Source organism: Eptatretus burgeri, chromosome 13, assembly GCF_056783735.1.
Source record: "Eptatretus burgeri isolate ZD-2024b chromosome 13, Ebu_testis_v1, whole genome shotgun sequence".
NCBI classification, from domain to species: domain Eukaryota; kingdom Metazoa; phylum Chordata; class Myxini; order Myxiniformes; family Myxinidae; genus Eptatretus; species Eptatretus burgeri.
The window spans coordinates 29740898-29764011 of record NC_140973.1 but is presented as its reverse complement, the minus strand read 5'-3'; the positions used below and the strand labels follow the sequence as shown (position 1 = coordinate 29764011).

The 23114-nt window shown below is 43.9% G+C and overlaps 1 protein-coding gene across 3 annotated transcripts in view; it reads right to left on the bottom strand.

Moving 5' to 3' along the window:
- LOC147014154 (AF4/FMR2 family member 4-like) overlaps positions 1-23114 on the bottom strand; it is a 104302-nt gene that overhangs the window by 5775 nt on the left and 75413 nt on the right. For all 3 annotated transcript variants that reach the window (XM_085851864.1, XM_085851862.1, XM_085851863.1), the window contains exons 12-20: positions 22902-23002; positions 21580-21823; positions 21176-21300; positions 20884-20947; positions 15550-15686; positions 15128-15199; positions 11127-11220; positions 5766-5806; positions 5441-5529 (exon numbers count right to left, since the gene is read on the bottom strand). In XM_085851864.1, coding sequence (XP_085707990.1) covers positions 5441-5529; positions 5766-5806; positions 11127-11220; positions 15128-15199; positions 15550-15686; positions 20884-20947; positions 21176-21300; positions 21580-21823; positions 22902-23002 — 967 coding nt within the window. The remainder of the gene's footprint in view (positions 1-5440; positions 5530-5765; positions 5807-11126; positions 11221-15127; positions 15200-15549; positions 15687-20883; positions 20948-21175; positions 21301-21579; positions 21824-22901; positions 23003-23114) is intronic.

Genomic DNA, 23114 nt, shown 5'->3' with positions numbered 1-23114 from the left:
GTTGTCTTCAAATGTTTTCATGCTTGAAATTTCACGACGTATGCCGGCGTATGACTCACACGTTCCGCTACGCTGGCCACAAGTTGTATGCACGGTCTGCGATCGTTGACAGACGTCAACACATGCTACTTGTAAGTTAATCATAAGTTGAGACACGCCGAGGTAATGTTTAGCGTACCCGAAACTTATTTCTAACCTATGATTAACGTGTTGTTGGCACATTACGCGATCGTTGCCACACATCGACAGACGTTACTTTTAAGTTACTCATAGGCTGAAAGACGTCGGTATAATGGATCGTCCTTGCGTCAGCGTCCACGGCCACGGCCAGGACACTTATTTGCAGCATTCTTCAAACTTTTCTTCGGCATGACGAGGATGTTCACACTTCGATGTCTAGCTTGGCTATGATTCCAATTGTCCATTGGCAGCGTCTTTAAAATAGTCGAGTTTGAGCGTTTTAACACGTTCAGAAGAAACGCTTCAAATTTCCAAACCCCAGCGTCAAAAAACAGGCGAGTGACAGCAATTTAAATCGTTCATTGTAAACAATGAAAATAGTTGAGTGGTACCGTTTAAAAGTCGTTGAGTGTAAAAAAAAAATCCAATTGTTGAGCGCAAGCGTCTACTTTCAATAGTGGAGATGCAGCCATTTAAATCGGTGAGTGGCAGCCTATGAATAGCAAACCCCACGTCACCGGCAAAGATAAACTGCCGCACGATATGGATAAGTTAGGCTATCGTTGGGCATAGTTTGTGAACGCCGGCTTCACGATAATTATTCATTGGTATATCATATCTATAAGTAATCAAAGCGCTCTATGCACATTATTAATTCATTGTGCATTTGTCAAACCCGTTATGAATAGACCTAAATCGTAAAAACAAGCTATAGCTCATTGTTGAAAAAGCCCCATAAAAAATTAGCCGCGAAGAACTTCGAACAATGGTGAAAAGATGTCTCCTACCCGTGGACACGCGGATGCAAGGACGATCCATCATAACCCACACCCTCCCCCTCACACTCACCTACTACTGCCAACATGAACAAACTAATACTGATGCTGATACTGATACTGTTACTGCTGACATGGACATCGACTCAAAAAGGACTCAAAAACACTGTTGGGTTCCCCTTTTATGAGCAGCATTTTTATATACCAATTCCCAAAACCGCTGGGAACACGTCTTTATATGGCAGTTGTAAGGTAGAAACACGTTAATTTTTTTTTTTTGTCGACCGGAAGACGTCATTGGAATACGTCTACATATGTCGATGTGTGTTGGGACTACGTAAAGAATTGGTTCAAAGCACGTCAAACATAAGTTAGAAATAAGTTTCGCGTAAAAAAGACATTACCGCGACGTGTTTCGACTTATGAGTAGCTTATAAGTAGCCTTCGTGGACGTGTGTAAAACTTATCCCCATCGCATGCGGAACGTGTGTCATACGCCGAGTACGTCGTAAAATTTTGAACATGTTTAAAATTTCTTGACGTACTCTACTTACTACGACGTATGATAGCGTACTTTAGCGTTGTACTCACGTATACCAAACTTACTCATACCGTATTTGACGTGCCCCAACGTTTTAGACACATTCTTCTTAGGTCGGCATACGCTGGCAAGATCGCCAAGGTGCGACTGCGATGTTGACACTTCCATTCCTACGGCAGTTATGATTCGAATCGTTGTGCGTCAGCCTTTTAATAGGCCACGTCACGACATCGTCGGCGATGCGTGCAACGTGCTATTATGCATAAGTTAGACTATCGTTGGGCATAGGTTGTGTAGGCCGACAACAGGTTCAGCATTCGTTGGTATAAGTTATCTATAACACAACGAAACGTTCTGTGTCCGTTACCAATGCGTTATACATAAGACCAAGTCGCTATGAATACGTCCGAATCTTTACAAAAAAAACATCAAAAGTTCAACGTAAGCCAGCGTTTTACATACATTTTAATACGTTGCCATCGCTGGCTAAAACATCAAGGTGTGACCGGGCCTTAAGATATATTAAGCCGGGTGTCCCATCTGCTAGCATTAGCTCAAGGATGTGAAAGATCCCACGGTGTCATTAGCGAAGAGTCGGTGAGTTATCGCCGGCACCCTGAACTAATTGCAGAACCCTTTCACCTTCAGGTCGAATGTCAGGCTTGGGTGTAGCTTAAGGCCTGGTCACACCTTGACGTTTTAGCCAACGTATGCCGATTTTTGAATTTTTTTTCTAAAACGCTGGCACACGTTGAATACGTTATGGGTAAGTTTTGATAACATTGAGAGCACGCTGAAAAACACTGCCATACGTCGTTGTACGTTGGCTTTAAACGTTGTACTTTTCGGTTGTCCTCAAATTTTTTCATGCTTGAAATTTCACGACGTATGCCGGCGTATGACTCACACGTTCCGCTACGCTGGCCACAAGTTGTAGGCACGGTCTGCGATCGTTGACAGACGTCAACACATGCTACTTGTAAGTTAATCATAAGTTGAGACACGCCGAGGTAATGTTTAGCGTACCCGAAACTTATTTCTAACCTATGATTAACGTGTTGTTGGCACGTTACGCGATTGTTGCCACACGTCGACAGACGTTACTTTTAAGTTACTCATAGGCTTCAAGACGTCGGTATAATGGATCGTCCTTGCATCAGCGTCCACGGCCACGGCCAGGACACTTATTTGCAGCATTCTTCAAACTTTTCTTCGGCATGACGAGGATGTTCACACTTCGATGTCTAGCTTGGCTATGATTACAATTGTCCATTGGCAGCGTCTATTTAAAATAGTCGAGTTTGAGCGTTTTAACACGTTCAGAAGAAACGTTTCAAATTTCAAAACCCCAGCGTCAAAAGCCAAAGGCGAGTGACAGCGATTTAAATCGTTCATTGTAAACAATGAAAATAGTTGAGTGGTACCGTTTAAAAGTCGTTGAGTGTAAAAAAAATCCAATTGTTGAGCGCAAGCATCTACTTTCAATAGTGGAGTTTGAGCGATTTAGCACGTTCAATAGAAACGATTAAAATTTCCAAGCGCCAGCGTCAAAAAACAAAGGCGAGTGACAGCAATTTAAATCGTTCATTGTAAACAATGAAAATGGCTGAGTGGTACCGTTTAAAAGTCGTTGAGTGTAAAAAAAATCCAATTGTTGAGCGCAAGCGTCTACTTTCAATAGTGGAGATGCAGCCATTTAAATCGTTGAGTGGCAGCCTATGAACCTACCCGTGGACACGCGGACGCAAGGACGATCCATCATAACCCACACCCTCCCCCTCACACTCACCTACTACTGCCAACATGAACAAACTACTACTAATACTAATACTAATACTGATACTGATACTGATACTGCTGACATGGACATCGACTCAAAAAGGAACTCGAAAACACTGTTGGGTTCCCTTTTATGAGCAGCATTTTTATATACCAATTCCCAAAACTGCTGGGAACACGTCTTTATATGGCAGTTGTAACCTAGAAACACGTTCATTTTTTTTTTTTTTGTCGACCGGAAGACGTGATTGGAATACGTCTACATACGTCGATGTGTGTTGGGACTACGTAAAGAATTGGTTCAAAGCACGTCAAACATAAGTTAGAAATAAGTTTCGCGTAAAAAAGACATTACCGCGACGTGTTTCGACTTATGAGTAGCTTATAAGTAGCGTTTGTGGACGTGTGTAAGCGTCCACATATCGTGTGTAAAACTTATCCCCATCGCATGCAGAACGTGTGTCATACGCCGAGTACGTCGTAAAATTTTGAACATGTTTAAAATTTCTTGACGTACTCTACTTACTACGACGTATGATAGCGTACTTTAGCGTTGTACTCATGTATACCAAACTTACTCATACCGTATTTGACGTGCCCCAACGTTTTAGACACATTTTTCTTAGGTCGGCATACGCTGGCAAGATCGCCAAGGTGTGACCGCGATGTTGACACTTCCATTTCTACGGCAGTTATGATTCGAATCGTTGTGCGTCAGCCTTTTAATAGGCTACGTCACGACATCGTCGGCGATGCGTGCAACGCGCTATGCCGAAGTTAGACTATCGTTGGGCATCGGTTGTGTAGGCCGACAACAGGTTCAGCATTCGTTGGTATAAGTTATCTATAACACAACGAAACGTTCTGTGTCCATTACTAATATGTTATGCATACGACCAACTCGTTATGAATACGTCCGAATCTTAAAAAAAAAACATCAAAAGTTCAACGTCAGCCAGCGTTTTACATACATTTTAATACGTTGCCATCGCTGGCTAAAACGTCGAGGTGTGACCGGGCCTTTAGTCATCGGTATTCTGGATCACGTCCAAACCAAGGCTTTCTGCATTACCCTCCATACCAATTGTGTATCTCTCTCCCTCTCTCAATTCAAATTATGAATCAATCATCTCCATCTTGCTTTTTTGCCCACAGGGGTGGGGTGTGTGTGTGTGTGTGTGTGTGTGTGTGTGTGTGTGTGTGTGTGTGTGTGTGTGTGTGTGTGTGTGTGTGTGTGTGTGTGTGTGTGTGTGTGTGTGTGTGTGTGTGGATGCTCTTGGTTTTGGGATAAACTATCCCCGTAGTGAAAATTAAAACAAATTTAATGGGGTGTTCCTCGTCAGGTGAGACATGATACCCCAAGGTCTGACGCGTAAAGCTGTAAAATCACATCCATACAATATAATGAAAATGTAAAATCACATCCATACAATACAATGAAAATACTACACAAGTGTCATCAACCTATCTCAACTACTTACAGAGATGTGGGCTGAAAAACGAAAAACTTTGGGCCCCATTCCATTGGGACTCAGAGGTTTAGAAAACTAATGGAAGAAGCTTACAAAAAATGATTCTGAGATTGCTATGCAGCATGCAAACAAGAAAAGTATCACGTCACACAATAGAAACTGGTGGAGACAAAACCCCATCAATATATATATATATATATATATATATATATATATATATATATATATATATATATATATATATATTTAATTATTATTACCTCCATCACCAAAGGTGGAACGTTATGTTTTAACCACTGTCTGTCTGTGTGCAGGATATCTCAAAAAGTTGTGGACGGATTCGGACGCAACTTGACAGACAGGTTGGGTTATGTGGCAAAGACGAATTCATTCGATTTTGGTGAAGATCAAAATCCAGATCCAGATACAAGAATTATTTAATTTTTAAAGTGATTCTTCACCATTGAGAGATGAGGCCAAAAATAATATATAGCATGATATTTCAAAAATTTATTGGGCCCGATATGTTCTACTGGATCAGGCAGTGCATGGCGGAGGTATGGCCTCTACCGAGTGCCCTTCTCGTTATTATCTTTTTCTGGTTTTTTAATTGGTGTCATTTCAATGTTGACCAAGTTTGAGGCAAGAAGTCAAAATTCACAAGTTGGCAAAAGTCTGACAAGGCCACACACCATTACTCTGTGGTGCTGAGCTGCCCTGTGATGCCACGGATCCTGCAGGTGAAGGTGTTGGAGACATTGGTGATGGTGTTCCGTTCCCTCTGCATGCAAGAAGAGGGGGGGGGGTGAAGGGGAAGGGGAAAAAAAGGAAATTGTAACTATGGTTGAAGTAGTTTCTTACATCTAATGGTCATGTTTGATAGCAGTCTTGTTGGTTTGATGTGAAATGATGTCAATTATGGTTACAGGCATTGCTAACTTGAACGTTGGTCATGTTCAACATTCAAAAGACATACGAGAGTATGTCGTAGAAAGCAAAGTATGTGCTCAACCTCACCTGCCACCCCAAGGTGGTGTTTGCGACATCTTGGATGCATTCTTTGGAAAATAACAGGGAAGGAAGGCAAAAGGGGAGGGTTGTGGGGGGGGGGGGATAGCATTAAAACATGAAAGAACAAGGAAAAAGACAAAAATGTCAGACCCCATTGTTTTAGTAATTTTGCTGTATGGAGTTAAATGGCTAGCCCATATTTATTTACAATTAAAATGGCTGCCAGTCTACCAGTCGGCCATCTTTTATCAGATCGCAAAATAAAGTGAGGTGCACATGTATACCATCATGTACTGCGCTTGTGCCAAGTTTACACAAATTTGGACCAGGTATGTTTGAGAAATGGTTGGGGACACATTTAAGTAACAAAATGGCCGCCAGTCAGCCATCTTGGATATTATCTCGGAAAAAAAAAAAAAGCAAATGACCTGCATATGAAAGTAAACATTCATTATGTGTGTGCCAAGTTTGAACAAGATCGGTAAATGCATGTCCGAGAAAAGGTTGAGGACGTGTTCAACATCGGGTTTCTTACAACTAAAATGGCCGCCAGTCAGCCATATTTGATCGCATCACAAAACAAAATGATGTACATATGTATACCATCATGTGTTGTCTTTGGGCCAAGTATGAATAAAATTGGTCCAGACATGTCCGAGAAATGGTTGCCGACGCACGCACGGACACAAAAATCGAGACCAAATCCATAAGCCCTCGTTTTTGACTAAGTCCAACGGGGGGGCTAATAAAGGAGCAGCATAATGGACTGAAGGAAAAAGTTGGAAGATTGTGTGAATAAATTAGAGGGGAAAATAGGCAGAATTAAAAAAAACTACAGGTTAAGTATAAATTCACTTGAGAAAAACATAGCTTTTGTTAAAGAAAAAAAAAAGAAAAAAAAAACATTTATCAAGACCTACCTACATATTAAGCTATACAAGCATAGAGGGAAGCAAGGTTAGGGGAGGGTGGAAATTAAAAAAAAATAATTCATAAAGGGATGAGAAGACATAGTACACTATTCACCGTCCTATCACACATCAGAGTGACAGGACGGTTTATTCCGCACTCAACTGCAGAACAGAATTAGTGGTTATTTTTATTGTTAGTATTTGTCGCCATAATTTTGTTCATGGTGCAATCAATTCGTTTTTGCCGAGGGTTACAGTCGTGTTATCACCGGATTATCCAGTAATTGCACTGGTTTTGGCACGTTTTAGGTAACAATGGATAAGGATTAGTTGGTGGGCAGTGGAGGTCGGAAAAGGTAGTAAAATTATGGTTGGGAAACGAGTCAATAAAGTGCAAGTCAATTGGAGAACAAGAGGAGGAAAATTATAAACTGTGTGATAAATGTTTTATGTGTGTAATATTGGGGATAGTATCAGTAGAGGATCGTCCTTGCTTGGGGAAATTTGTAGAAATGGTACACCTTAGGATCGCTCTGGGTTGATTGAAGGAAGAGAAAAATACTTTGAAGGAGGAAATGGAATGAAAACGTTTTGCAGATAGTAGTTGGTTACGTTGGTGGATGGAGTCTGCAGAGGAACTTGGCAGTGGTAAAAGTGGGGCAAGGGAGGGCAAGTGATGTTGAGGGTGATGGCAGGTGAAGGTGAAAGCAGGGGAAGGGAAGATGATGGTGAGGGTGGGGAGAGGGCAGGTGATGGTGAGGATGGGGATGGGGAGGGGACAGGTGATGGTGAGGGTGGGGAGAGGGCAGGTAATGGTGAGGGTGGGGAGAGGACAGGTGATGGTGAGGGTGGGGGGAGGGCAGGTGATGGTGAGGGTGGGGAGAGGGCAAGTGATGGTGAGGGTGGGGAGAGGGCAAGTGATGGTGAGGGTGGGGAGAGGGCAGGTGATGGTGAGGGTGGGGAGAGGGCAGGTGATGGTGAGGGTGGGGAGAGGGCAGGTGTTGGTGAGGGTGGGGAGAGGGCAGGTGATTGTGAGGGTGGGGAGAGGGCAGGTGTTGGTGAGGGTGGGGAGAGGGCAGGTGATGGTGAGGGTGGGGAGAGGGCAGGTGATGGTGAGGGTGGGGAGAGGGCAGGTGATGGTGAGGGTGGGGAGAGGGCAGGTGTTGGTGAGGGTGGTTCATAAAGTATTCACACCCCTTGACGTTTTCACATTTTGTTGTGTTGCAGCCCAAATTTAAAATGGATTAAATTGAGATTTTTGTTGTCACTGATCTCCACAATATACCCCATAATGTCAAAGTGGATTTTTTTTTTTTTAAAAAAATAGAAATTTTTACAAATGAATTAAAAAGGTAAAGCTGAAATGTCTTGCATCAATGAGTATTCAAGCTCAGGTTTTTTTTTCAAGCTCGTTTTCTTTGATCATCCTCGAGATGTCTCCAACTTGATTGGAGTCCACCTGTGGCCAATTCAATTGATTGGACATGGTTTAGAAAGAAACTCACCTTTCTAAACAAGGTACCATGGTTGACCATGCATGTCAGAGCGGAAACTCTACCATGAAGTCCAAGGAACTGTCCACAGAACTCAGAGATAGAATTGTGAAGAGGCATAGATCTGGGGAAGGGTATAAAACAAGTTATAGTGTTGAAAGTTCTCAAGAGCTTAGTGAGCTCCATCATTAGGAAATGGAAAGAATATGAAATGACCAAGACTCTTCCAAGAGCTGGCCATCTGATCAAACTGAGCAACTGGGCAAGAAGAACCTTGGTCAGGGAGGCGACAAAGAACTCAATGACCACTCTGACAGAACCAGTTCCTTGGCTGAGATGGGAGAACTTGCCAAAAGACCAACAGTCTCTGCATCACTTCACAAATCTAATCGAGGCTTTATGGTCAGATGGAAGCCACTCCTGAGAAAAAGGCACATGACAGCACGCCTCGAGTTTGCAAAGAGGCACGTGAAAGACTCTGAGAGCATGAGGAAAAAGATTCTGTGGTCTCATGAGACGAACATTATACAATTTGCCTGAATACAAAGCGCTACGTCTGGCGGAAACCAAGCACAGATCAACACCCATCTAACACCATCTCTACCGTGAAGCATGGTGGTGGCAGCATCATGCTATGGTTATGCTTTTCAGCAGCAGGGACTGGGAGACATGTAAGGATAGAGGGAACAATTAATGAAGCCAAATACAAGCAGATCCTTGAGGAGAACCTGCTTCAGAGTGCAAAACACCTCAGACTGCAGCGAGGATTTACGTTCCAACAGGACAATGACCCCAATCATACAGCCAAAGCAACACTGGAATGGCTTCAGAACAAGAACGTGAAAGTCCTTGAGTGGCCCAGCCAAAGCCCAGACTTGAATTCCATTTAGAATTTGTGGAAAGACTTAAAGATTGCTGTTTACCAACACTCCCCATTCAACTTGACAGAGCTTGAGCAAATCTGCAAGGAAGAGTGGAAGAAAATCCCCAAATCCAGATATGCAAAGCTGATACAGACATACCCAAGAAGACTCAAAGTTGTAATCACTGCCAAAGGCACTTCTACAAAGTATTGACTCAGGGGTTGAATACTTATTGATGCAAGACTTTTCAGCTTTTCATTGTTAATTAATTTGTAAAAATTTCTAAAAACATGTTCTCACTTTGTCATTTTGGGATATGTTGTGCAGATTGGTGACAATTTTTTTTTTTTTTTTTTTGTAAACTTGATCCATTTTTAATTCAGGCTGTAACACACACAAAAAAGTAACAAACGTCAAGGAGTGTGAATACTTTCTGAAGCACTGTAGGTAGGAATGAGGCCAGGGAGATGGTTTTAGTCAGGCATTAAATGATTAAATACTTGTCGATTTAACCATTAAGGACTGGTGATGGGATAGTGTTCCATTTGATAGGGTACAGCATGGCGAAAAAACAAAATAAAATCCTGTTGTGATTGAGCTTGAAGCGCTGCCAAAGCTTTGACTAAATACTACTTTTGACTGCATCGAACAGAGTAAAAGGATGAGTTAGAAGTAAATTTATATTCCATTAAGTTTTTTTTTTTCAACTTAATTATACTTCCAAAGTTTGGTGATGTTGTGCAAAGCAGTTAGGGAGAGAACATAGGCAATTGTTCAGCCAAACACCATCGTATTATTGATACAAGAAGTAGATTCTTCACTCTGCAGGAAGGATTGTCATGAGTTGTGTTGTTTTGGTGGACCGGGAGCGAATAAGGTGGAAGGAAAGTTCAATAACAGTGTGTGGTTTTGGCAGGAAGACATTGGTTGTGTTACACGTGGGAGTAAATGATGTAGGAATGTTTACTCGGAAGATTTTAAAGTGGGAACAGGATGTTGGGTCGCCGACTGGATACAAAGGGTTTTGTGGTAATGTTTCATGGTATTCTTCTAAGAATACAATTCATGAGTAGAGCGATTGATAAAGATGTTAACTTATAGTTGGAAGAATGGTGTAGTGAGCAATGTTTTATGTTTCGAAAGCAGTGGGAATCATTTTAGGGGCAAAGGAAGTGTTTCCCGAATGATGACCAGAAGCTAAAACAAAGGAGGCATCAAAGTTTGCAGTGGGAATTGAAGAGGGAATTAATTATTTGTGCATTCATGCTATTCCTGCTTTCACATCTCACATCTCTCTTTTCTATCTTTAATCGTAACATTTACTATTAAAAACTATGTGCTTCCTTAATCATTGATACTTCTTTCCACTCCACTCATTCCATCCACTCATTCCCAACCCCTCCAAGCCACACACATTCAATCCAGCAGCGTATTCTGAAGGTGATGTCCTTTCCAGATCCAAAATTTACAGCCAGCTTCCCTCCTAAATTTGTCTTTGGTTATGTTTATGGAATGTCTTCCCACGTCTGTCGTGTTGTATGTGGTAACCGTGAAGTCATCCATCCTGAAGTATTTCGCTCCAACTCATTACAACCACTGAAATATGTCCAATCCTTATAATCTCCACCACCCAATTCAGTTCACCTTGACCAATCCCAACCACCCAAGTCAGTTAACCCAGACTCATCCTCACACAGAATTTTAAAGTGATTCCTCATCATTGAGTGATTCGGGCCATAAACGATATAATACAATAATATCATGATATCTCAAAAAGCTATTGACGGATTTGGACAAAACTTGGTGGACAGGTTGGGTGTGTAAGGAAGACAAATCGATTCTATTTCAGTGAAGATCTGGATCCAGTCCATCAGTAGGATACACAACATAATCTGTTTAACCTGGCACTCGGTGGAGCATGCGCTCAACCGAGTGCCGTTCTAGTTCTTAATGCGCTCATAGTTACTTGAGATGAGCACTCAAATGCTATCCACTGAAAGGTGGGTCATCAAAAACCCTTAAAAGTGGAAGGGAAGAAACAAACAAAAAAAACAACTCCAAACAAAAGGGTATATCTGCAGTAAATATTGCTCGACCCACCTTAAAATGCTCCAAGAGCGATTTAGAGTATTTCATGGCACTGTCCTTCTTGAGCTTGAACATGCGCAGGTGCAAAAGAGCTAAACACCGATGGCTGCAAAAGGAGGGCATAGATCAGAGAAATACTCAGTTCCCACCACCAGATCATACTATACCTTCCATTTGGGAATACTAGCTGCAAAGCAGACAAAGCATTACCAAGACCAATCGATAACCAAAGAGTGATGGAGATGTAGGTAAATGTGGAGACGGTGATCGAAACCAAGCGATAAAAGTTGAAGTTGAGTACGATAACATGTGAGCCCTTCTCCACACAAGCCCCTTCAATCCCTTATATTACCTCCGCCACCAAAGGTGAAGGAGGTTATGTTTTCACCCCTCTCTGTCTGTTTGTATGCAGGATATCTCAAAAAGTTGTGGACGGATCCAGATTAAATTTGGTGGACAGGTTGGATGTGTGACAAGGACGAACTGATTCGATTTTGGTGAAGATCTGTATCCGGATCTGACCACGAGAATTTTTGAAGTGATTCTTCATGGTTAAGAGAGAGGGCTAAACAAATATACAGCATGATATCTCAGAAAGTTGTGGACGGATTTGGATGAAACTTGGTGGGCAGGTTGGCATGAGGAATTGGTTTTATTATGGTGAAGATCCGAATCCGGATCTGGATACAAGAAATAATTAATTTTTTTAATGGTTCTTTACCATTGAGAGATTTGGCCAAAAACGACATATAGCTTGATATTTCAAAAATGGATTGGGTCCAATATGTTCTCGTGGATCAGGCTTTGCGTGGCGGAGGTATGCGCTCTACCAAGAGCCCTTCAAGTTCACTTCTGTCTTTACTCATATATCCATCACCACAATTCTATTGACAATTTTCCCTGTTCTTTATCTGGTCAATTTCATACCCCACCCTCTCCATCAGGTCAGGTCAGGTCAGGTCAGGTAAGGAAGCATGCGCCAGAGTAGCGCATCGCTGCTACTCCAGGGGCCTCCGTCTGGCCATCCCCCAGGCAGATAGATGCCTGGCCCATCCCCATCTCTCTGAGATGCTGATCAATCTGCGGCAACCACAAGGCACATGGTCGGTCGGTCCACTGGTCTCCTCCACTTATGAGGCTCCTTCGCTGAGAGAATCTGGTGAGCAGGATCAGCATCAGGAAAATGAGCCACATGTCCATACGGCTGCAGCTGACGTTTTCTCATTTGAGTCTCTCTCAGCAACAGTTCGTTGGACACAAATTCCGACCAGCGAGAGTCAAGGATTCTCCGAAGAGACCTGGTACCAAAGGAATTAAGTTTCCATCTCAGATCCCTGGTCAGAGTCCAAGTCTCAGATCCGAAGAGCAAGAATGGAAGCACCAAGGACCTGAAGACTCAGACTTTCATCCTCCTGCAAAGGTACCAATAGCGCCACACCATATAATCCTGTGAATCCATGACTCCCGAGACCAGACCCAGATGTCAACTGATCTCTAGCTCACAGCCAGCAGACACATGAATATCCCTGCCAAGGTAAGTGAATCTCTCCGTGATCTCAACATCCTCACCACAAACAGGTACAGACAAGAAAGCAGCATCCAAGATGTTATTGAAAGCCTGGATCTTGGTCTTGACCCAGGAAACCCATAATCCCAGTGGCTCCGACTCCTCATTCAGCACCTCGAGGGCCCCCAAAAGGATATCTAAAGTTTTCGCAAATATGACTGCATAATCTGTGAAATCAAGGTCCGAGATCTTGACATTCCCAAACGATGCACCACAGCTTGATCTCTCTGACATCCTCCCCAGAATCCAGTCTATACAAGTGCTGAAAAGTGTGGGGGCCAGTACACACCCCTGACGAACTCCAGTAACAACTGGAAATATGTCAGAGATGGTACCACCACACTTCACAGCACTCTCAGTACCAGAGTAGAGTTCAGACATCAGATTGATCAGTTTTGGTGGCACCCCACGAAGACCAAGAATCCTCCAGAGGGCATCCAGATTCACTGAATCGAACGCTTTACAGAGATCAACATAGGCTGCAAGCAGCCCCTGCCGAAACTCTTGTCTGCGTTCGGTGAGGACACGAAGAGCAAGGATGCTGTCAATCGTTGACCTCTTTGGTGTAAAGCCTGACTGCTCTGGATGCTGGTGCTCAAGCAGATGGTGGCGAACTCGATCAAGAATTATCCAAGCAAAGACCTTGCCCGGCACTGAGAGCAGCATCACCCCTCGGTAGTTGTTGCATTCCTGGCAATCATCCTTCCCTTTCCAGAGAGGGACAACAAGGCCCCCCTTCCAGTCAATTGGGATGATGCCTGTGTTCCAGGCAGAGCACAAAACTGCATACAATGATATGAGTACAGCTTTTCCACCAGCCTTGAGAAGTTCACCATGGATGCCACAGATCCGAGGAGCTTTACCCCATTTTAACCGGTTCACCACAGCCTGTTTCTCCACAAACAAAGGTGGATCACAGTTGATTGGAGGATCAGCAACAGGGATTGTAACACCCTGATGTCCAAATCGACAGCTGGTGGATCAGCCTGGTACAGTCGCTCAAAGAAACCGGCCCAGTCGACCTTCACGTCAGGCTCCTCTGTCAAGAGCCTACCACTCTCCGCTCTAACTGTAGTGCTCCGAGGGATGGGATTGGAGGAATGCAATGCGCAAATTCCCCTGTAAGCAGGATGAGAATCACTTGGCCACAGGTGGTGCTCCACCCCCTAACAGATTCCTCACACATAGGCCTCCTTGTCCATCCTCACCGCACATGCATTTTTCTGCCTCAACTCTCTCAATAGCTCAGCTCTGCCATTAAGCCTGACCCTGTGACTGGTCAATAGAGAGACAAAATTCTTATTCGCCCAATGGCGAGTTCCAAGACATCCAACGGCAACATCAAGGAGGGTGGTCTTGAAGGCACTCAACAACTCTTCAGGATTCCCCAAAGCACCCAGACCCCCAAAATCTCCACTCAGCCTGTTTGCAAACTCCTCAGCTTCCCTCTCATCCTTGAGCTTGCCAACATCCAGCCGAGGCTGGAATGGTACCATTCTCCTGGAGTTAAGCTGCAACTTCAGAGATGCCTCAACAAGCCTGTGGTCAGTATTGAGGAACTGAGCACTCCGGTCGATCCTGCAGTTCTGGATCATCCTCCAGTGACCATCAACAAGCACATGGTCAATCTCCTTTGCCCAACCACCAGCATTGGAATACCAAGTCCAGTGATGAGCCCATGGGTGCTGAAACCATGAACCAGCCACCCTCAGGACACGACTTCATGCAAAGTCAAGAAATTTAACACTATTCTGGTTCCCAGTTTCAGACCCATGGGGACCAACACATGTCTTATAACCATCCCTATCAGTTCCCAGTCAATGCATTGAAATCACCCAAGACTAGAAGTGTATCTCGTCTGGGGCACTGATCAACCACAGACTCGAGCACGGCATAGAATGCGTCCTTCACGGTGAGATCACTCGCCTCAGTCGGAGCATAAACAGAGAGCAGGGAAATGACACTCAAGGAGTGACGAATCCTTCGTCTCATAATACGCTCATTTACCGGTATTTCCTCAATTATCAGAGTCAGCTTAATGCACACAGCTACAGCAACTCCTTGGGCATGGTAACCATCAGAGCGACCAGACCAATAGTAGGTGGAACCACCCGCCATGATATCGCCACGATCCGTTCTTTGAACCTTAGAGGAGTGCTGCAATACAGATGTTCAAACGCTTGAGCTCAGATGATATGTCCATCGGCATGCAAAATTTCAGCTTTCTGCGTCACCTGGAAGTTACTGAATTTTAATATCAGTCACTTAGTGAGTGTGTCAGTGGTTTGAATGAGCTTGATATATATTAGAGGTACATGAATTATAATTGTGCTGCAGGCAGATTCAGATGTTTCATTCGAGAATGCATATTCAAAGGAATTGGAAAGGAATTGGCGTAACTTTCGTGGAAAAGAGTAACGACACTACATTTAAAGGAAGTGCGTACCTGAACACCCCGAGCTTCTTGTCAGCCGCTGTGGCTCCCGGAGCCGAGTGGCTTTTCAGCTTCATTGCATACCTGAAAGAAAATCCATTTAGTGCAGGAGAGAAATTAGGTCAAGCATGGTCTTACCTGATAGACATGCATCTATGCGCACACACACCAAAATAAAAAGAAAACCAAACCGGCTCAATTGCAGTCGACAAAAACACTGACACCTGCAGCATCAGTCGGCCTACATGGCCAAAGAAGTCTCTTATTAGCAAATCACCAGCAAACGAATATTTTTTTTGTCTGAAAGATGATGCAATTTTAATCAATTTTCATCACCGTAGCAACAAACCTTTCCTTCAAGAATGCCATCAAGCAAACTTAAACGGACATCTTCCGATGAGACATTTCGTTTTCTGAAGCAGGTGGTGTTTTACCTTATGAGTTCAGTTGTTTCAGAATACATGGTGAAAGGGGACTTGGCCTCCAAGGGATCTCTCTCCATTGCATTCCCACACTCGATGAAAGACAGGCCAGCGTCTGTGTAGTTGATGGCCTTTCCCAGCTTGTCAGACTACATGAGTCATTAAGGGGACACAAAAGAGGAAGAGAGACAAGAACAGCATTTGCTTATGCACTTACAAAGGAAACGTGTGTTGCAGGAACGTGATGGAGGTAATGGGAGTAACATAGATTAGTAATGTCATGAGCACACGTTTGCGAAAGAGTACGGAATGTGTGAAAACGATGAGTTATGTGTCAAAGTTCGTACAGGACATGATAATTGTGTTTCCCTCCCCCTCCGTATGTGTCCGAGACCCCACTTTCCTCCCCTCCTTCTTAACCTCTTGAATCTTTCCTTTGTCATCTGTCTACAAGTTTTCCTAATCACAAACTGTTGGTCCAGCTCGGAAAGCCAAGCTGATCCCCTCGTAGGACAATATGGTACACCTCGTGGTCGTGTGCTGAGATAAAAGACCGCCAAGATTGCTGGCAGCAGTGAGTATGTCACAGCATGAAGGTTCGTGGGGAGAGCCAATGAGCGCACAATTGTGGGATGAGTTAGTGTGGAGGGGCAGAAATCTTGGTGTTTAAAAGCATGGCACGTTCATTGTGTATTGTGGTTCAGTAAGAGAGTTTGTGTGAACCAATTCAGTACATGAGCAGTTCGGCGCAGCAGCGAGTTCGGGAGAGGTTTGAAGCATGGACGGATGAATGGCAGTGGCATGGGAGAGTGGACCAATAAGGATGGATGGACCCAGACATGAGTATGCCCAAGAGAAGCCATGAAGCCAGGACGCACTCGCGAGGCACGTCTCCTTTCCACAGAGGAAAGCCGCCATCTCGCTTAGTCTCACCCAGGATTCCTCTAGACCTCGTGCAGTCAGCGCACGACGAGAAAGTTCTCTTGCTCTCTGTTATAGTCCATTCCCTATCTGTCTTACAATCTGTCATGTGAACAAGTGGATAAGATAACGCGTTAAGCCACCAAGGTATCATGGGTGTGAGGGTTCTTGTGTAATTACAATTGAATAGTAGAAAGATTGTAACATGTGCCTTTTCTATTCCCTGTTCTTCCAATCTATTATTTATTAATTTAATTGTTATTTACTAGAAGCATCCGCTCCCTACGGGAGCCGTCAAGGGGGTCATGTAATTATATGTATGCCTATTTTACTCCAAGGGGTCCGAGGATTACACACCCAAAAAATGGTTGCGATCGGTTCAGCAGTTTTTGCGGTACCTGGGAACAGACAGATGGACAGACGGTGAATTATACCAAGATGAAAAGTGTTTTGCTATTGGTGTGTTGGTCTGGTACGAGGTTCGTTAATTTAGCATTATAACGCGGTGCGAGTGAAACTCGCGGCCATTGGTGCGAATCCTCGGTAGGAGGTCATAAAACCCGCGATACAGTTCCCCAGGGTTGCTCGGCCCAATCGTCCTGAATAAATGGGAAACCTATGGCAGACAGATTCTCGTTGGTTTTCGGTATGTCTAAAGCTGAAACAAAGATCTGTTCATTTTTCCCGGCGGATGGCGTATATTTTCTTTTGACGGTCCGTCTCTAAATTGGGGATCACGCGGGTGGTAGATGAAATCCCATTATCCACCCTACGCAGAGATGCCAACTTTTGGAAATCAGAATTAGGGAGGATTTGCAACCGACACCAAATAATGTGCGCTAATCGCACATCTCGAGCGTGGAGCGCTCGACCCTTGCGGCGGGGTCCAGGGCCCGCCTTAGGGCCCTGGAAGCTCTGGGGTTCTAGACGCTCTCTAGTGCCCTCTGAGCCCTATTTTGGAGCATTTAACATGTTAAGAATTCCCACTTTTTGAACAAAAAAGGGGAAAATTGTGCACTTTTTAATGTTACATGTATGTTAATATTAGTAAGTTAGGGGACAATCAAAGATTAACAAAAAGCACAAAAGAAGCAATATTTTTCTTACCTTACTGGCTGGTACTACTGCTGCTTGCTTTTTCCATGGCAGCTTTGCTGAGTGACAGCTGTGTGGCTCTTTTAGCCCTTCTGATTATGTCTTTGCTGTATTCTCTCTGGTAGCAAGGGGTGCTATGAGCTAGTTTTTCAATTAAGAGAGCTTCCAGGGTTTTGACACTCAAATTGGGACGAAATTCAGTATGATTCTTCCGTACAAGACTGAGTGCCCGCTCACATGATGCGTTCGAATGAGGAATGACCAAGATTCCCTTCATCACTTTGCTCAAATTAGGATACTTCTTGGCACCAGTGCAGGGATCTGTGAGCTGTGAAATCCGATGCCACTGCTCATCCACTCTCACTGTCTCAGTAGCAATTGTAGCTATGGAGGCGTCTGCCTGGTAGTGAGCGAATTCACTCTCAAGACTGTCTATGTCACTATCACCGCCACTGAACAGACAGGGGAATTTCTTGATGAAAAACTCCACACAGTCAAACCCCACTTCTTGGTGTAGCTTAACATCCAGCACCTGAGCATGCTTGGCTAATTCATCATCTAGCGGCCAGGTTTTGAAGATGTAATTGCAGGCTTTCACATAATATGAGCGAACTGCACTGAAGAAACCTTGGATGTCTGACTCACTCAGAGTGAAGGTGGATTTCTTGAGACTCCTTTGTTCCCTTATATACAGTTTGGCATCGTTCCCAATCATGAGGTCCTCATCATTCTTCTGATGATTTCTGTCAGAGAAGGGTACATTTACCAGAGCAACCGATGACACCGATGGTTTCAAAAACCGTACGAAGATATCTTTCAGAAGACCATTCAATTCTCCGTGCAGGAGATGAATACAGGGTTCGTCTCTTTGGAGCAGAAGATTCCCCTTCTCAAAAAGCTTGTTAGCATATCGAAGGAAGAAACAATAGAGTTTTGTTTGTGGAGACAAGAACATCCTGTTGACACGTTTTTCTCTAGATTCCTGCACAGTGTTTGAGGAAGATGCGCTTTTAGTTGTAGAACTCGTAGTACACTTAGCCGCAGGGCGATCACACTTGCGTTTACTGCCAGCAGAAGAGGTCAGACTCGTAGTACCAGATCCAATTTTACGTTTGAGGAGAGAGCTTGAGGTAGGTGCAGCCAAGGAAGAAGACCTCTGATTCGAAGGTTTTGCTGAGCTTCTATCAAGTGATTTGGCAAAAGCAGAACTTAACTTGGGTCCTTCTTTGCCTGTAGATGGGACTATCACAGTCTTTCTCGACTCTGAAGGGATCTGCTTTGTAGATGAACGTGATGAAGGGCCGGTGATGCTACCTGCTCTCAGCATTGGTTTTGGTGCTGTCCCTGCTGTCTTCTTCGCAGCAGATACTGCAGTGGTAGTGGTGAATGCTGCTCCACTAGTGCTTGATCCTGCAGTGCCAGTACTGGCAGTAGATACAGTGCCGTCCTTCTTGCTCGTTGTTAGAGTCTTGGCTACAGTTGGTTGCATTTTTCTTCGTACTTCTTCTTTGAAGAAGAGGCGAAGTGGCTCCCACTGTTCAATCAGCCTGTCTAGGCACTGACCAAGGGACAGCCACCTTGTTGCGACATGCTTCAGAATCTTGTGTGTCGGGGCATCACAGAGTTCTTGCAGTGCTTTCACTCCTTTGACGCGTTTACTACTTTTGTCCAAGTAGTAGTAAATATCGATGAGAAAGTCATCTAATTCAATGGGTAAGGCCTGAGCCGCCTTCTTGGCCGTATTGTGCATCATATGGCAAGGGCATCCCATGATGTAGCACTCTGGATTTTGTTTGTGGATATAAGCAGCGACTCCTTTGTGCTTGCCCACCATGACAGAGGCATTATCAGCACAAAAGGAAACACAATTTCCCCACGGAATTTTCCTGTCACTGAACTCATGATCAAGCAGTTTGAAAATGTTTTCTCCAGTGGAATCTTGTTTGCACGCAGGCAAACTTAGCAAACCTTGCTTCACAATCCCAGCACTGTTGTCATAGTACGAAATCAGGACAGGATATAGCTGGGCCTCACCACTGTCATTGCTACCGTCTGTAGCTAGGCTAAATGGAGCTAGTCTAGCAATATCGGCAATAGATGAAGCAGTAACATTTGACAACTCACCAATTATTGCTGAAGTTTTTGTTCTTGCACATCCATACTTTGAAGCAACTTTTGAATCTGGAAACATCTTTTGAAATAGAGGTCCAGCATGATCTGAGACTGATATGGGCAAGTTATGTTCCACAATAAATCCACTAAAGAGAAGTTCCGCTCAGGTAACATCCTCTTCCTCGCTTGTCCCTTGTTTGGTGAAATAATTCAGAAGTGTACCGGTACTCGTGCTCGAAGATCTCTCCTTTGCAATGTCTGTGTGCCGTTTGCTTCCAACGTGCTTCCGAATATCATCGCGACCTCCGTGCTCAACTGAAATATCAACGCTGCATACTGTACAATACGCATGATGAATTCCTCTTTCAGACTTTCGAATACACGGGTATTGGAGACTGTATTCGGTCTTGTACTTCTGAGACCATTTCTTGGTCTTCGTAAGCTTCTTTTCTGCCATTTCGTAATCAACATCGAGGGCTTGAAGCATCGGTAACTTCGAAGTCGATGTTCCACAGCTGCAGCGCGACTCGTAGAACTCTAGCGGCTGTTAAACACCGCACGGTGGTCGCGACCGCCGGGCTGGTACAGGGCCCAGCTGCATGCAGTGAGCGTATCGCATGCATATACACTGTGCATACATACCGCATGCACTGTATTGCACACATACCGCATGCACTATATCTCAGTGCATGATCGCATAAGCGAGATCCAGACCCAATGTTTCGCTGCTCCTCATTTGAATTTGCAATTTTTTACGTACAATTTGGTAGCAGCGAACGTTATGAAGTTACCACATGCTATACGTAGCAGACGATGCTTTTCATTCAATTCTCATACTAGTACATTCTGATTAGTGAACGGTGCAAAAATATCAAAATTTCGGGAGGATAAGGATAGTGATCGTAAGGGCGGGAGTTTGGGTGAATTTTTGGAAGCCTCCCGATGAAATCGGGAGGGTTGGCATCTGTGCCTACGGTCTACCGTTACATTATTAACCATCAAAATACAATAAAGTAGCACAGTTTCCTCGTCTAAATTGGAAACAGAGGAGTCTTCTTGGCATGTCTGTACCTATTCATCGTCATTGCGTCGTCACAACCAAATAAATAAATAAATAAATAAATAAAAACACTTTGTGCCAGGTACTACAATGATATTTACTTAATATTCTTAGTCTTGCAAAGTGAACTTTGTTATTTTGAGTTGGTGAATCCGTACCATGCCATCAGCTTTGTGTTTCAGCTTTTTAGCCTCCTGCATGTGAAAGTCCACTGACTGTGGCCTGAAACAACAAAACAAAATCAATACCATCAATGTAAACAAAGCAAAACTGAACCTTCGCCAAACCCTCCAAGCTCACATTCTCTCAAAGCTTTAAATGAGTTAATGGAAATATTTCCAAGTGAGGGGTGGGTGGGTATGGAGATTTGGAAAAGCAGGAGGTGGGGTGGGGATGGGGAGTAGGGTTGGAGAGAAAGTGAGAAAATCGTGGCAAAACAGAATGACAAACTTGTTATCAAAGATGAGGCGAGGGCGCTGCAAAGTGGGGGAAACTGGACACAGAGCTGGCTTTGGGGGGCCGTTGGCAGTGTGACATGGATCACTCCCTCCTGTTGTCACTTCTACCTGCACGGCCTGTGTAATACAACAGTACCTCATTAAATCTCAAGAAATAAATAAGCATTTAAAAAAAAAAACAACAAAAAAAACAACATTTTAACTTGTTCTTTCAGCAGTCATTATTACGTCAAGACAAAGTTGATCGTCGGATCCAAATATCCTCATATAAACAGTCACTTGCTAAATGAACCATTTTGCTGATACCTACATCAAAACGTTTGGAAATTTGAGCAAAAAAGCCTTGACTGGAAGTTGCAATCACAGAGATTATGTTTGCGTGCAAATCTCTCTCACCTGTCCACGGGGCTGCTTGTGGCCAGCTCCTTTTCCTTCCACTTTGCGGTGTTTGCTGGGTGGTTGTGGCAAAGCCACCACAACTGTGCTCGAGGCTTTTCTTCGAGCCGAAGTGCATTCGCTCATGCCGGATATGCGGCTCGAAGTGCTGCTGCCACTATTTCGGCGTTCGCGCTCTGGTCTTTTATTCTGTGGCGACGGTGATGTCGGTGGGGCTGCACCTTTCTTGCGATCACCACATGATCTGCACACATCAAAAACAGGGACACGCGTGACCACATGCTCCGCACGCATGCGGTTGCTAAACTGCAAACCAGCATCAGAACTCTGACGATAATAAGAGTCCAAACACTGGAGACCCCATCTTGAGAAACTACTCCAGTGACAAGCCCAAGGCAGTCCCTCAAAAAATGTGGCCTTTCATATTAAAGGCTTTAGACACAATATGCTTCATTGCAAAACATCTATTTTACCCTTTGCTTGACAACTCTGGGGTCAACATCAGATTTTATTACACAGTACATTAATTGAGATCAGGTGGTGACAAAATGCTACATCTCCAAGGAAATCAGGTTGTTTTTTTTTTTTTCTTTTCTTAATACCTCCTCCATAATAAAGAGATTTATTGAAAAGTGGCGGGCTATTACACAATTTTCACCGAACCCGTGCCTGGCACATGAGTACTGTGCCATGGTGAAGTTTGCAGGGCATCGCATACGTGAAATATCGACGATGCACCAGTCTTATCCAGCATTTAACCACAATCACCAAAACCAATCGGAGCATTGTCTTCGCCAAAGTGCTGATGTGATCGAATCCAGGCAGGTGCTTAACGGGTGTTATGTTACAAAATGACCATCATTTGGTACTCCGTTGTCCGATGTTAATTTGTACGTGTCCCATGCTACCGGGAAAGCGGATTTTCCAAAAACTACGGTCATTATATTGACCATATTTTGTGACCGCTGGGTAAAACAGATTTCACAACTGTTGGTCATGTTTAAACGGTGGTCACTCTCAGCAGGTGATCATCAAAGGAAAAAAAAAACAACATCCTTGCATCAAGTAAATGGTTGGAAATCAGAAGTGGTTGCTCATTCCAAGGGTATCTCAAGACAGGATCCAATCTAATTCAATCATCTTTCTCCCCCCCCACCCCCAAACAAATTAAAGAGGCAACAGACAACTTCAATCAATAATGTAAAACACTTTGCCCAATATATCGTGCAAGAACGAGGCAAAAGCTTGATGTCACAAATATGTCAAGTCTTCTTGAACCTGTCTACCACCGAACCAAGTTTCAACCACCAAACCACACTCACTCTTTGCTGCTGGTGACCTTGTGACTGGGGGTCGAATTGCTGTGGACTTCCTTCTCTTGACGAACCTTCTTCCGATCTGCCTTGCTTTCCACACTCTCCAACTGGTTCAACAAAAAGAGATTTCATCAACCCTCCTCAATATGCCATTTTGCTGATACCGACATCAAAACGTTTGGAAATTTGCTCTAATGTTTATGCTCTAAACTTAGTAAT